General features: G+C 38.4%; 1 protein-coding gene across 6 annotated transcripts in view; it reads right to left on the bottom strand.

The window, feature by feature from the left end:
* Nucleotides 1-327: 327 nt before the first annotated feature.
* The window catches only part of slmapa (sarcolemma associated protein a), a 90,409-nt gene continuing 77,220 nt past the window's right edge, over nt 328-13,516 (bottom strand). For 3 of the 6 annotated variants that reach the window (XM_052101418.1, XM_052101419.1, XM_052101420.1), the window contains 6 exons: nt 12,911-13,216; nt 9,769-9,886; nt 8,527-8,698; nt 8,193-8,327; nt 3,810-3,897; nt 328-1,911 (listed from right to left, as the gene is read on the bottom strand). In XM_052101418.1, the coding sequence (XP_051957378.1) occupies nt 3,814-3,897; nt 8,193-8,327; nt 8,527-8,698; nt 9,769-9,886; nt 12,911-13,216 (815 nt within the window). In that variant the 3' untranslated portion in view covers nt 328-1,911; nt 3,810-3,813. The remainder of the gene's footprint in view (nt 1,912-3,809; nt 3,898-8,192; nt 8,328-8,526; nt 8,699-9,768; nt 9,887-12,910; nt 13,217-13,516) is intronic. The other 3 variants (XM_052101421.1, XM_052101423.1, XM_052101424.1) reach the window with 2 other exon arrangements.

Raw genomic sequence — 13,516 nt, 5'->3', positions numbered from 1 at the left:
GAATAGTCTTGGACAGATATTTTATCAAAGAACACCAGACAACATGAGTTGTGGATAATCAGATGTGATTTAGGAGCTTTATACAACTTTACACTGTTGGTGCCATTGATGAGACTGTACGTCTATCCCTCACAGCCTCGATGTCACAGCCTAAGTGTTGAATAAAAAAAAGAAAACTGTATATTAATAAATTACAGGCCAAAGAAAAAAGTACATTCTCAGCAGGTTGTTAAAAATGCATAAATTTCAGCAAACTAGATTAGAAAATAAATAAATAGGACAACATATCTGATCCTTAAAATTGGCTCCAGTAGCAAACTAGATGTAAACAACTATTTATATCCAATTTTTATTTTGTGACTATAACATATTTACACACAAACATTAATTGATACATATTTACAAACAGCCGATGAGCATTTTTTCCAAATGTGCATTTTGTCCTGTAAAGAAAGATGTTGCAATTGTGTGTTAAGTTTAAAAAATAACCAAAATAAAGTCCATCATGCCATTTTTAAGAAAGTCTATGAACAATGTGGTCATATTTTAAAGCTCTCATTTCTGTGCTACAAGCTTTGCTTTTTTGCATTCATGGTAAAAATCCATTCTGGATTTTTGTTGGAGTACGTCTTTCCAGTAAAAGATGAAAAAGATGCAAAAAAAAAAAAACATAAAAAAAAAAAATTGTGAACAGCTGGACGACTGTTTATTTACAACACAGCAGACAAATGTGAAGCACACAGCAAACATATCATTGGTTAATAATTCTCGCACCAGTCTAAAAACAACCCACACATCCAAATGTAAACTCATCCACTTTTCATCACCAAAATAATTCACTCACACCCATTTCTGTGCTTCATAAGTGTTGATTTTTGACACTTCCACCCATTTTTTTATTATTATACTTTTTTCACTTGTTTTTTCACTTGTTTGAAGTGCCTTTGCATTCTATTTCATACTGTGAGGAGAGAAAACATGTAAGGCCGCAAAATCCCAGAGCCTTTTTCAGGAGGTACTGTAGAAGGTAATTTTAGCACACAAATGATGGGCCGTAGCCGTGAAATGAAAGTGCCCCGTCTGAAGTGTGTTGATAAAATGCTACAACGTTTGTTTTCAAGTCAATGTTCCATTCCGTTTGACATTGACCACAATCTTACATGTCAAGAAAATGTAATTTCAAAATCACCTAGATACTTGTAGTGTCTTTGACATGAACGTTTGCTTAGAATACACGATACAAGAGAAAACAGCCATAGAGTACAACGACATCACTGTGCAAGAAGCATGTTGGTTTGAACACACAATAACAGCACAGACAATCGTGAAATTGACATTTTTTGTTTCAAATTGAATGAATGAGATGCTGCAAGAGTGGCACTTCAATGTGAACTATTTAAAAGTAGGCACTTCACCCCCTGGAGTTGTGCCCTAGAGTTTCTCATTTGGCTTTACATCTATTTGGAATACCACATTAACATCTAAAATGGCAAACCACAAGAATAGTTAACAAAAAAAAAATACTTAATAACAGAAAACATGGTACCCCTATCCAAGAAAAAGTCAGGCCTAGTTTAGGCCATCTTAATAATCTGAAATTCCCAACCGAGTGTCAAAAATGCAGATAGAGTATTTATTCTAAAATATGCGATACAACTTTATCCCCTCAGTCTTTTTATAGTATTTACATTTGCATTTACATAGACATTGTTGAGACCCAGGGGGCTGTAAATATGGAGGTACTATGTTCAGATTTAGACCTCGTCCTACAGACATACAGGAAGTGGTGGACACAAGTGTTGCAATTGGTTTGTGCTCTCAGGACGAGCTCTTAGTTAGGTTGGGATAAAACACCACTGCTGTCACTGCAACCACGGCGGCGACCACCGGCATCCAGGGCATCCATCCACTCTGAAACAATGAGGAGATGCAGAGAAAAACAGTAATGCCATTAATACAGTTTGTAAGAAAAACAACAGCACCAGCGCCACCAGGACAGAAGCACTGGAGACTGGAGCTAAAGAAATAGAGGCCTGACCTTAAGAAAAACAGATATACATGAAAATACAGAGAGAAAGATGGAGAAGACAGATAAATATTTAAGTAAAACTGGGAGAACCAGTTACCTCACAGGAGTTATAAAGCAAATAAAAACAGACAACCGTCTTTCTTCAAACTCAAAGAAAGAAAAGCTGTTAAAAAAGCATACACAGAAAGGCAAATTCTGTCATCTTTTACTCATACCCTCATACTGTATCATTCCAAACCACTCTGACTTTCTTTTTCTTATGTGGAACACAAAAGGAGAAGTTTAATTGAATGTGGTTGTCAAGCTCCAAAGATGAAATCATTTTTTTCAAATGAATGTTTTTGCAAAAGTAGCCCAATCAACTCTTGCCACTGTCCCCAAATCTCATTTGCACATCCACATATTCAAACTTTCATCATGTTCGGTCACAAGAGGACCAATGGAATTCTGTGTCTAAGCTTCACTTTTTTTAAGGGATATTATTTGCACCAGGTTTTGATTTTCAGGGGCATTTTTACCTTGAGGACATTTTTTTTCCTAGCCATTAATCAATTCATTAATACGAATTCTCAAAATTGAGAATTTATACTCTACCTCTTACCCTACAAATGCAGACAACATCAACTCATATTTATGTCATAAGTATAACTAGGACTATAATAGAATATTGAGAACTATAACAGATGAATTCACTACAAGGGCACTTTTTTGCCCCCATATTTTGAATATCTGGGGATTTTTTGCCCTGAACCCCCGTTAAATTCTGGAGTCAAAGTCAAAACTTGGTGCCCCTCCTGCTTCAAGTTTGAATATGAGTATGCATGAAAAAGTGATTTGAGAACTGTTGAAAAATTCTTAGGTGAAAAATTAGTTAATTTCAAGATCGACGCTACCGTTTGGCTTCAGAAGACTTACAGCACACAATCTCATATGGACTACTCTGACAGTGCTTTTTTGTCGTTTTTGAAGCATCAGGCCCCATTCACTTTTATTGTGTGTAAAAGAGCAGTATCAGCATTCTTCAAAAGAGCTCCTTTTGTGTTCCAAATTCCAAACTTCTCCGTGTGACGGTGCGTCTCACGCACAGAGCATGTGACATTCATTTTGGCCACATTAACAAATCTGTTTTCGTTTGAAAACGACATTTTCAGTCTCCAAACATAATCGTTTTCAAAAGTATGCGTTAATGGAGAGCGTTTTTGAAACATCCATTTTTGGAGGAAAATGCTGTTCTAGTGTGGATGAAGGCATAAAGGAGTAAAAATAATCTGTTTTGAAAGGAAACGTATTGGTGTGGATGTAGCCTTTGCCATCTGCACAGTACTGATCGCGTGCAGTCCAGCTTTTATAGAGATGCGGACAAAGTATACTTTGGTTTTCCACATGCCAGTACAGAGTCTGAAACTTAATGAGGGTCAGTAAATGACAGAATTTTCATTTCTATGTGAATTGTTACTTTAATTTAATCAAATAATAAAAACCAGCAAAAGACATCATGATGACAAAAAAAATAAACCAAAAATAAGAGAAGCATCCAAAATCCCCAAATTCAGAGATTTACGTAAACATTAGTGATCAAAGCAAAGACAGACAGTTAATGTGTGTAGATGATTATTTGTTAGGTGATTCTGGGTGGACCACATGATGCCAAGCACAAAAAGAGGTATTTAGGGTGAAGCGAGTGCAAAGATTTTGCCATGCACAGGTCGTATATACATGATATATACAGGAGGACATCATACAGGAGTAACACAGACAGACTACACAGGAGTGCATGTACCTTTCTACCACAACTGGCTGAAGCACCAATACAGCAAAGCCAGGAACAGACCGATGAAAATGGCTTGGACAGGCTGCAATATGGATGGCTAGAGGAGGGAAGGGATATTACAAATAAAATAACAAAATCAACATTTAACCTATTCAATGGAAATCGGGGTGGGGGAGGGAGTTGTACAACTACAAACTGTAAGCAAATGAAAAAGGGTCTCAGGTGCAGTGGGGGAGGAATAGGTAGACTGACGGGAAATCAACAACAAACATGTCACAAAAAATATAATCAAATTCCCCAGAGCCAGAAACACATTTCAACACAGGGCTCAATGCTAAGGATTTTTCTACTGGCTAGGTCGGGCTAGAGCTTCAGATTTTTACTAGCCCTGACAAAAGTTTCACTGGCCCCAATACAAAAATGATAAATAGCTGTTTTTACCAACACGGCTTTAAAAAGGTGTCTGAAGATATTTTGTACATATATTATGTTTGTAAGACAATGTCACACCAAACTGAATCACATTTATAATTTGCAAGATATGATTTATTATTTGTGCAGATGATGGGTTTTCGGTAACCCGTTTAGTCATGATGTCATGTAACTTTTGGCAATGTGTAGTATATTCACACACAGGGTCAAAGACTTAATCACAGAGTTAAAGATGTGATTATTGGCTGAAAGTAATAAACATATGAATCCCTGAGAAGAGACTTCCAAATCTGTTGTGATGTGTAATATACATTAGGGGGATATTAGGCCTAATCTGCGAATTAAGAATGTGTATATAACATTAAATCAGACAACATAAAAGACCAGCACAGCCTGATTCACAAAGCACAAAAACAAAAATACCTGTATGGTCCAGAAATGAGACATTTAACAGGTGCTTTATGAGGATAATATGAAGTAGACTATTTTGAATATTTATCTTTACCCTGAAGCTGAACAGCTCTGATAATAATATCCTAATAACATATTGATCTTGCTTCTTTTCATATCAAACGCCATTATCATGACGAATTCATGTTTACGTTTTGAAACATTACATAATTAAATGTATACTTGCATATTGAGCAGCTCGTGGTTTATTACATCTCATTCGGCGCTTCATCTCTAAAGGCGAATTATTGAGAGAAAATGTGCTTTTCTTTTTACTGTGGGAATAAAACTAGAGCTCTGTCCCTTTATGAGGAAACATGCATGTTAAACAGACTACACTGCATGGAGATGATGATGAGACATATGCAAGGAGAGACATGGATTTTCAATCCTATAGAATTAAAATCTTGATTTGTTTGTGTTCCAATGTGTGGATTTACTCATTTTCACCAACATGTAAAAAGAAAAATGTGGGGATTTTGTGCACTGTGAACACTGAATGTGCGGGGATACTTAAAATGTTGCACAAGACGTTAAATTCTACAATGAAATTCATTAAGATATATCTAATATATATATATAAAAAAACACACAGTATCTCACAAAAGTGAGTTCACCCCTCACATTTTATATTTGATTATATCTTTTCATGTGACAACACTGAAGAAATGACACTTTGCTACAATGTAAAGTAGTGAGTGTACAGCTTGTATAACAGTGTAAATTTGCTGTCCCCTCAAAATAACTCAACACACAGCCATTAATGTCTAAACCGCTGGCAACAAAAGTGAGTACATCCCTAAGTGAAAATGTCCAAATTGGGCCCAAAGTGTCAATATTTTGTGTGGCCACCATTATTTTCCAGCACTGCTTTAACCCTAATGGGCATGGAGTTCACTAGAGCTTCACAGGTTGCCACTGGAGTCCTCTTCCACTCCTCCATGACGACATCACGCAGCTCGTGGATGTTAGAGACCTTGTGCTCCTCCACCTTCCATTTGAGGATGCCCCACAGATGCTCAATAGGGTTTAGGTCTGGAGACATGCTTGGCCAGTCCATCACCTTCACCCTCAGCTTCTTTAGCAAGGCAGTGGTCGTCTTGGAGGTGTGTTTGGGGTCATTATCATGCTGGAATACTGCCCTGCGGCCCAGTGTTCTGCTTCAGTATGTCACAGTACATGTTGGCATTCATGGTTCCCTCAATGAACTGTAGCTCCCCAGTGCCGGCAGCACTCATGCAGCCCCAGACCATGACACTCCCACCACCATGCTTGACTGTAGGCAAGACACACTTGTCTTTGTACTCCTCACCTGGTTTCCGCCACACACGCTTGACAACATCTGAACCAAATCTCATCAGACCACAGGACGTGGTTACAGTAATCCATGTCCTTAGTCTGCATGTCTTCAGTAAACTGTTTGCGGGCTTTCTTGTGCATCATCTTTAGAAGAGGCTTCCTTCTGGGACGACAGCCATGCAGACCAATTTGATGCAGTGTGCAGTGCATGGTCGGAGCACTGACAGGCTGACCCCCCCACCCCTCAACCTCTGCAGCAATGCTGGCAGCACTCATCCGTCTCTTTCCCAAAGACAACCTCTGGATATGACGCTGAGCACATGCACTCAACTTCTTTGGTCGACCATGGTGAGGCCTGTTCTGAGTGGAACCTGTCCTGTTAAACCGCTGTAAGGTCTTGGCCACCGTGCGGCAGCTCAGTGTCAGGGTCTTGGCAATCTTCTTATAGCCTAGGTCATCTTTATGTAGAGCAACAATTCTTTTTTTCAGATCCTCAGAGAGTTTTTTGCCATGAGGTGCCATGTTGAACTTCCAGTGACCAGTATGAGGGAGTGTGAGAGCGATGAAACCTAATTTAACACACCTGGTCCCCTTCACACCTGAGACCTTGTAACACTAATGAGTCACATGACACCGGGGAGGGAAAATGGCTAATTGGGCCCAATTTGGACATTTTCACTTAGGGATGTATTCACTTTTGTTGTCAGCGGTTTAGACATTAATGGCTGTGTGTTGAGTTATTTTGAGGGGACAGCAAATTTACACTGTTATACAAGCTGTACACTCACTACTTTACATTGTAGCAAAGTGTCATTTCTTCAGTGTTGTCACATGAAAAGATATAATCAAATATAAAATGTGAGGGGTGTACTCACTTTTGTGAGATACTGTGTGTGTGTGTGTGTGTATATATATATATATATACACAATTTAAATTGTTTTAAAATATTGCCTTAGTCTTTCTTTACTGTTACCGGATGGCTCAGACACAGAGACTACAAGAGTGCAAATTGAATGACATCCCAGATGCAGTTTGTTGTGCTACTCCGATCCCAATCAATAATTACCAGAACAAAACATTTTGTACACACTACAGGACTTCTAATTAAAAAGAAGCCCGAAATACACATGGGACTCTTATTTTGAAATGTCTGTGCTCCCAGTTGTGAGATCACTGATAGCTGATCAGTGATATATTGTAATATTTTTTTAAATAACTGTCGCAATCAATTATTTTTGGTTGCATTTGCGACAATTTTAGTTGCAGTCTGGAGCCCTGTTTTTGCTTCCATTTTTATCAAGTAGAGACGAGTTGAAATTGTCTTTTGTGGTAATCAACATTATGCTTCCAATACTGCCGATTGAGCTTTTTTACTGAACCCGGAACACTCCGTGATAAACCACATCAAACGAAATCTTGGTTATTTACATTCACTGATGAACATGGCTACAATCGGTGTTGTGTCCAAATCAAAAACATAAGAAATGATTGTGTAGACTTAAATCAGCAGTGCGAAAGGGACTGGATTGTGTAAATTTCTACCTCCCCCCAAAAAACTAAAAAAATTCATTGTAGAAAAGTCATATAATCTCAGCAACAAATGGCAAAAGATGACAAAAATAGCTGGAAATACTCTTTTCTGAGATTCTAAGCAAGATTAAAAAAAAACTGGAATTTGCCAATTCTTGAGTCTATGATAGGTATAAAAAATATATATAAAATAAATAAATAAATAGCAATCTGAGATAAAAAATCTTTCAGTTCTCATGGGACGTGTCTCAAGGCCTAGTAATCTTTCTACATATGCATCATTTTTGGCCATTGTAAGAATGTTCCAGCATTTCAATGTGTGCACAAATGCCATCTATTTAGACAGCTCCCTGGGATTAGACATACAGCCATGGTGTTAAAAATGTTGGTGTTAGAACAGACTATTTGCTAACACGAGTTACAAAACTGTACCGTAAGCGTGTTCTGCTCTATTTTCGTGACCTGTGCAAAACATTGAAGTAAGATCTATGAATGGCTCGCTGACGAATGCATTAAATGGTGTAGCGAAGGTGACAGCTAATTAATTGAGGTAAAAATATCTCAATGCATACAATCAAAGTGCTGAAATGCAATGTGTTGAACAGTTCAGCACTCAAGGTTTATTTTCTCCTTATCTAAATCAAAGTGAACGTTAGAAATGTGCAGTTTGTGTGACTCACATTGCTGCCTTTATCTTGCAGGAGCTTCAGATTGACCTTGCACTGCTCCAGCTCATCATTGATGGAGTGTTTCTCTTGTTCGGTCTGTTCATACCGCTGCCTGAGATCTGACAGCAGATTCTGAGTGTCATCATACTGGAAAGAGAGAGAAAGATAAATCAGTCATGGTTTTTTGCACCATAAAAGTCATAATAGTTTTTCACCTTTTTAAACTTTGTAAATGTGGCTGCTCAGATAAGATATCTTTGTGATGCTTAAAGTTCTGAAAGATCTACAAAATCTACATTAGTACAAACTCTTCTTTCAACAGTTGTTTCCCATGATGTGACCGTACCTCCTTCTGTAGATCTCTGGTGCGGTTCTCGGCATGGACCAATTGTATCTTCAGTTTGCTGGCGTCCTCTTGGTGCTGGTCTTGAATGGTGCCCAGTTTATTTTCCAGGTCACCCTGTGATTTCTCCAGAGCATTTAAACTGCTGCTGAGTGTCACACTCTGCTCTCTGGAGCTGTGGTTAAGAAAAACAACATCAATACTTTAAGTGTGCCGAGCGTGCTTGTACTAGACAAAGCAGCACCATTCAAATTTACAGGCTTATATATATATAAAATTTAGTGTAGTTGTTAACAAAGTTAACAAAAAAGTGTCAGTGAAGAGCATGCTTGAGATGAAATATGAGAAGTGATGTTTTAAGAAAACATCTGAAAAATAGAAAATATTATTTTTTTAGCTGAATATTTTTTAAGCGTCATATCCAATCAAGCTGCCATTTTGTCAAATTATGCAGAAAATAAAAATAAAATCTATTTATTGTGTTTTTAGAATTTATAAAATGGTAGCTTTAAATTAAGCCTCCGTAAGACAAGAGAGTCTGTGATTTTATTTCAAAACATAATTAATTTTATTTCCATCACCTTCATTTCCAAACACAATACTAAATTGTGTTGAATTAATCTCACGTTATGCATGTACACACACTGTTGGACATTGTTAGCAGAAAAATTAATAAACAAGTGTGTACATTTTTTTTTTTATCAAGTGTTTTTTTAATGGTGCTAAAAGTGCATGAAGTTGAAGAAACACCAAGTGTACTTGCATAAAATCCACTATAATTAACCTACTAGTCAAAGATTTTGACACACTTAACTGAATTTTTGTTTTTTAGATTGTGTGTGTGTGTGTGTGTGTGTGTGTGTGTGTGTACTAGCTTTAGCTCTATAGCTCACAGCTATGAGTTATCAGACAATAACACAGCGCAGTGACACACTGCCTAGGATGTTGTTCAAGCACAGGAAAAAGGTATTTTCCTCCATTACAATGTCAACAGAGCTATTTAAAAAAAAGTGGTTACATTATAAAAGTCACTAATGTCTTCTGTAAATGGAAACAAACACAGATGTTTTGCCATGCAGTTAATGATTTGAAACATTCTCCATGTATGACAGCAGATGGGACAAAAAAACAAACAAACTTGAACACATTTGAAAACACTGGTGACTCTTTCGAAGTTAAATGGTCTAAATCACACTAAAAGCCAAAGTGGATCAGTTGTGTATCATCTGTGTGTATGTGTCTCACCTGTTGAGCTCGTCCTCCAGTCTGTGCAGTTTCTGCATAAGTGTGGTTTTCTCAGCACGCAAACTGTCACATTCATTATGAAGTCCAGAGCACTCGGTCTGAAGCTTCTCCATCTCACCTGAAAAGAGAGAGAGAACCGTTACACACGACACAGATGAATGCCAATTATTTGTCAAGGTTCCACATAAAAGCTGTTCCAAAACAAGTACGTCTTCCATCCATCCATCCATCCATCGTCAACCGCTTATCCTGTGTACAGGGTCGCGGACAAGTACGTCTTAATGTTTTTAATTTATTAGGTTTCAGAATGATTCTATATTAAGCAAAACAATTCTGACACCTAATATTTCATGCAACAGAGTTAAGATCTGAGGGGCTTTCAGTTGTCAATTAAATGCTTTCAGATATTTCTTTGTGAAAAACAAAACAAGGATCCCGTTATAGTGTCATCTGAACCAGTGCCAAAAGCAAAACTAATTTCAGCAAATTAAACTTCAGCATTCAATTTGTTTTATATCTGTATATAGTGTTTAATATAAAACTGTTATTACCGGTCCTCAAATCTGATTGGACGAGAGATGTTCCATGAGCACCGATGGACTGAGACCATCAGCACTTGGACGCTTCACTGTGTGTATCACTCCGCTAGTGTTTGTGCCATTCTAAACTAAAGTGTAAGTGCAGTGCAGATGTGTTAACAGCCATCTTTCTCTTTATATAAAACTTTGGGACATTACATATTTTAGCCAGCAGGTGGAGGCAAAAGACCATTTTTGTGTGTAATATGACCCAGTTAGGTGATGTGAAGAGAGTTAGCGTTATTCAGTGTTTATATTCAACAGCACTCCACGATCGCTCGTATTACTACTACACTACAAAAGCAAGGATATAGCTTTAAGTGCAAAATCCCAGCAGATCAGCAGTTACAGAAATACTCAAATCAGCCCATCTGGCACCAACAATCATTCATGTGATTATCTAATCAGCCAATCGTTTGGCAGCGGTGCATAAAATCATGCAGATACGGGTCAGGAGCTTCAGTTAATACTCACATCAACAATCGGAATGGGGACAGAAATTCTCTGATTTGGACCGTGGCATGATTGTTGGTGCCAATTGGGCTGGTTTGAGAATTTCTATAACTGCTGATCTCCTGGGATTTTAACACACAACAGTCTCTAGAATTTACTCAGAATGGTGCCAAAAACAAATAACATCCAGTGAGCGACAGTTCTGTGGATGGAAATGTCTTGTTAATAAGAGAGACAGAGAATGGCCAGACTGGTTCGAACTGACAAAGTCTACGGCAAGTCTGATAACCGCTCTGTACATTCGTGGTGAGAATATCATCTCTGCATGCTATTCTGAGATACAGGTTGGCGCAGTTTAGGCAGCACGAGGGGGACCTACACAATATTAGGCAGGTGGTTTTAATGTTGCGGCTGATCGATGTATATTGTGTGTACAATGGATATAAAAGGATCCAGATCTGTCAAATTGCGAGGGCATTTCCTGTGTATGGCCTCTTCAGGGCTCTGGCTGGGCCATTCCAAAATGTTTTGCTGAAGCCAAACCTTTGTTGATTTGAATGTGTGCTTTGGATCTTTGGCATGCTGAAAGGTGAAAGACTGCTTCATTTTCAGCTTTCTAGCAGATGCCAAAAAGTTCTGTGCCAAAATTGACTGGTACTTGGAACTATTCATGATTCCCTTTGCCTTCACTAAAGCCCCAGTTCAAGCTGAAGAAAAGCAGTCCCAAAGCATGATGATGCCACCACCATGCTTCACCGTGGGTATGGTGTTCATTTGCTGATGTGCTGCGTTGTTTTTGCGCCAAACATTCCTTTTACAATTTTGGGCAAAAAGTTCAATCTTGGTCTCATCAGACCATAACACATTTTTCCACATGGTTCTGGGAGAATGGATTAAGGATTTGGCAAAGTTTAGCCGGGCTTGGATGTTTTTTTTTTCCCGTCAGAAAAGGCTTGCGTTTTGCCACTCTGCCCAGACAGATGAATTATACGGGATATAGCTGTCACATGAAGGGAGCAACCGGTACTTGCCAGAAAGAGCTGCAGCTCCTTTAATGTTGCTGTAGGCAACCTGTTCTGTAATGCAATACAATAATGCAATTTTACCATATACCACAATAAAAGTAGGTGGTGCCGATTTACATACTCCAGTTTATTCTGGAATTGCAGTATGATAGAAAGAAAAAATTATTAATTTGATTTGTTCATCTGCATTGATTGATATACAAATTCTCATCTTCACATTGAAGTAAATGTGTATGCAAATTCTCTGCATTATGAACGTGGAACTTGTGGGAATGATTAAAATTGTGTGCAGTACTGTCATCGAATTTCAGGCCCTGATTATAACAATATGAAAATTTGAGAGGCACATGCCAAACCTGAATAAAAGAAAATGATTATTCACATGCTTTAATGTGACATAAAACCCATAAAAACCAAAAATAATAACCCTTTGCAAAAAATAGGAAACTTTTACAGAGTCAATGATCTTGTCATGGCTAGTGATCTATGCAATCCCAAAAAGAGTGAAGTCAAACTATTTTAATGAGGAGATATAAATGCTTCTAAACAGAAATCAAAGGCTACATGTAGCTATGAGGAGTGAGATTACAGAGCACCAGATATGAGATGAGCTCAGTCATTGTGTCTCTGAAGTCAACTTGATTTATGACATACAGAGACACAGACAATATTACAGGCCAAACATCACAGTAGGGAACACATCAGGTTTACCGCAGGAGCGACAATGACGACATGCTAAGCTGGTCTGACCGCTAAACTCTGTCACCACAAAACGGTCTCTGGGTGAACTGCGATTCTAATGTCCTGCCAGCCCAAACACTGAATAAATCTATTTTGGCTGAAGTCAAGCAGAACAAGACCACAATAACTGTCTGTATCAACTGACACGGTTGGTTTCATTCAGAAAAGTGCAAATGTTTCTTTAAAAACCATCATGAGCTACAGAACAATGGCAATTTATTTAGATATACCGTATACTGACTTCACTGTCTGAACTAAATGGATCATAATTTCACTAGCAAAAAGTGCAAACAGTCAGTCCTAAGGAACAGTTGAAAAACAAATCCAATTAGTGAGGAGGTTTACCTTGTAGTTGAATGGCTCTCTCTTGGTGCTGGCTCTGCATCTGAAAACTGCCCTGTAGATTGCCAATTTCCACTTCATACTTGGCGGCCGTCTGTCTCCATTTTTCCAGTTCGGCAGTGACGATGCTAAGGTCTCCCTGTAGGGCGGAGATATCGCGCTCCCGCTCGGCGGTGGCGGCCTCCATGGCGTGACGGAGCACCAGGATTTCCTCCTGAGCACTGTAGAGCTCCTCTCTGGTGCTGGTAATAGTGTTCTCCCTCTGTTCATGCAGAGCTTCCATGTCAGACTGAAGCTTTGATAGCTGAGCTGAAGATGGAGAGAGATATTACAGCAATAAGCCACAAGATGCAATCAGTAACTGTGATTTTTACCACAGTTAAGAGGTGTTGTTAGGCTTAAAACTCTTTCAGTGTTAAAATCACTGTAACACGACTTAAGTGGCTTATTGCTTTTATAAAATGGCAACAAAAACAATATGATAAAAGACAGGCCTAGCAACTTGGCACTTTAACAGGGAATCCAAATGATGTGTGGTCACAGGGATGCATATTCCACGTGGTCAAAGATTAAGTGTTAGGACCTCTTTAGCGTAATGTTCTTGTAAAA

This window comes from Xyrauchen texanus, chromosome 32 (assembly GCF_025860055.1).
Source record: "Xyrauchen texanus isolate HMW12.3.18 chromosome 32, RBS_HiC_50CHRs, whole genome shotgun sequence".
Classification (NCBI taxonomy): domain Eukaryota; kingdom Metazoa; phylum Chordata; class Actinopteri; order Cypriniformes; family Catostomidae; genus Xyrauchen; species Xyrauchen texanus.
Note: the sequence above shows the minus strand (reverse complement) of the source record. Positions and strands in the feature narration are given on the sequence as shown.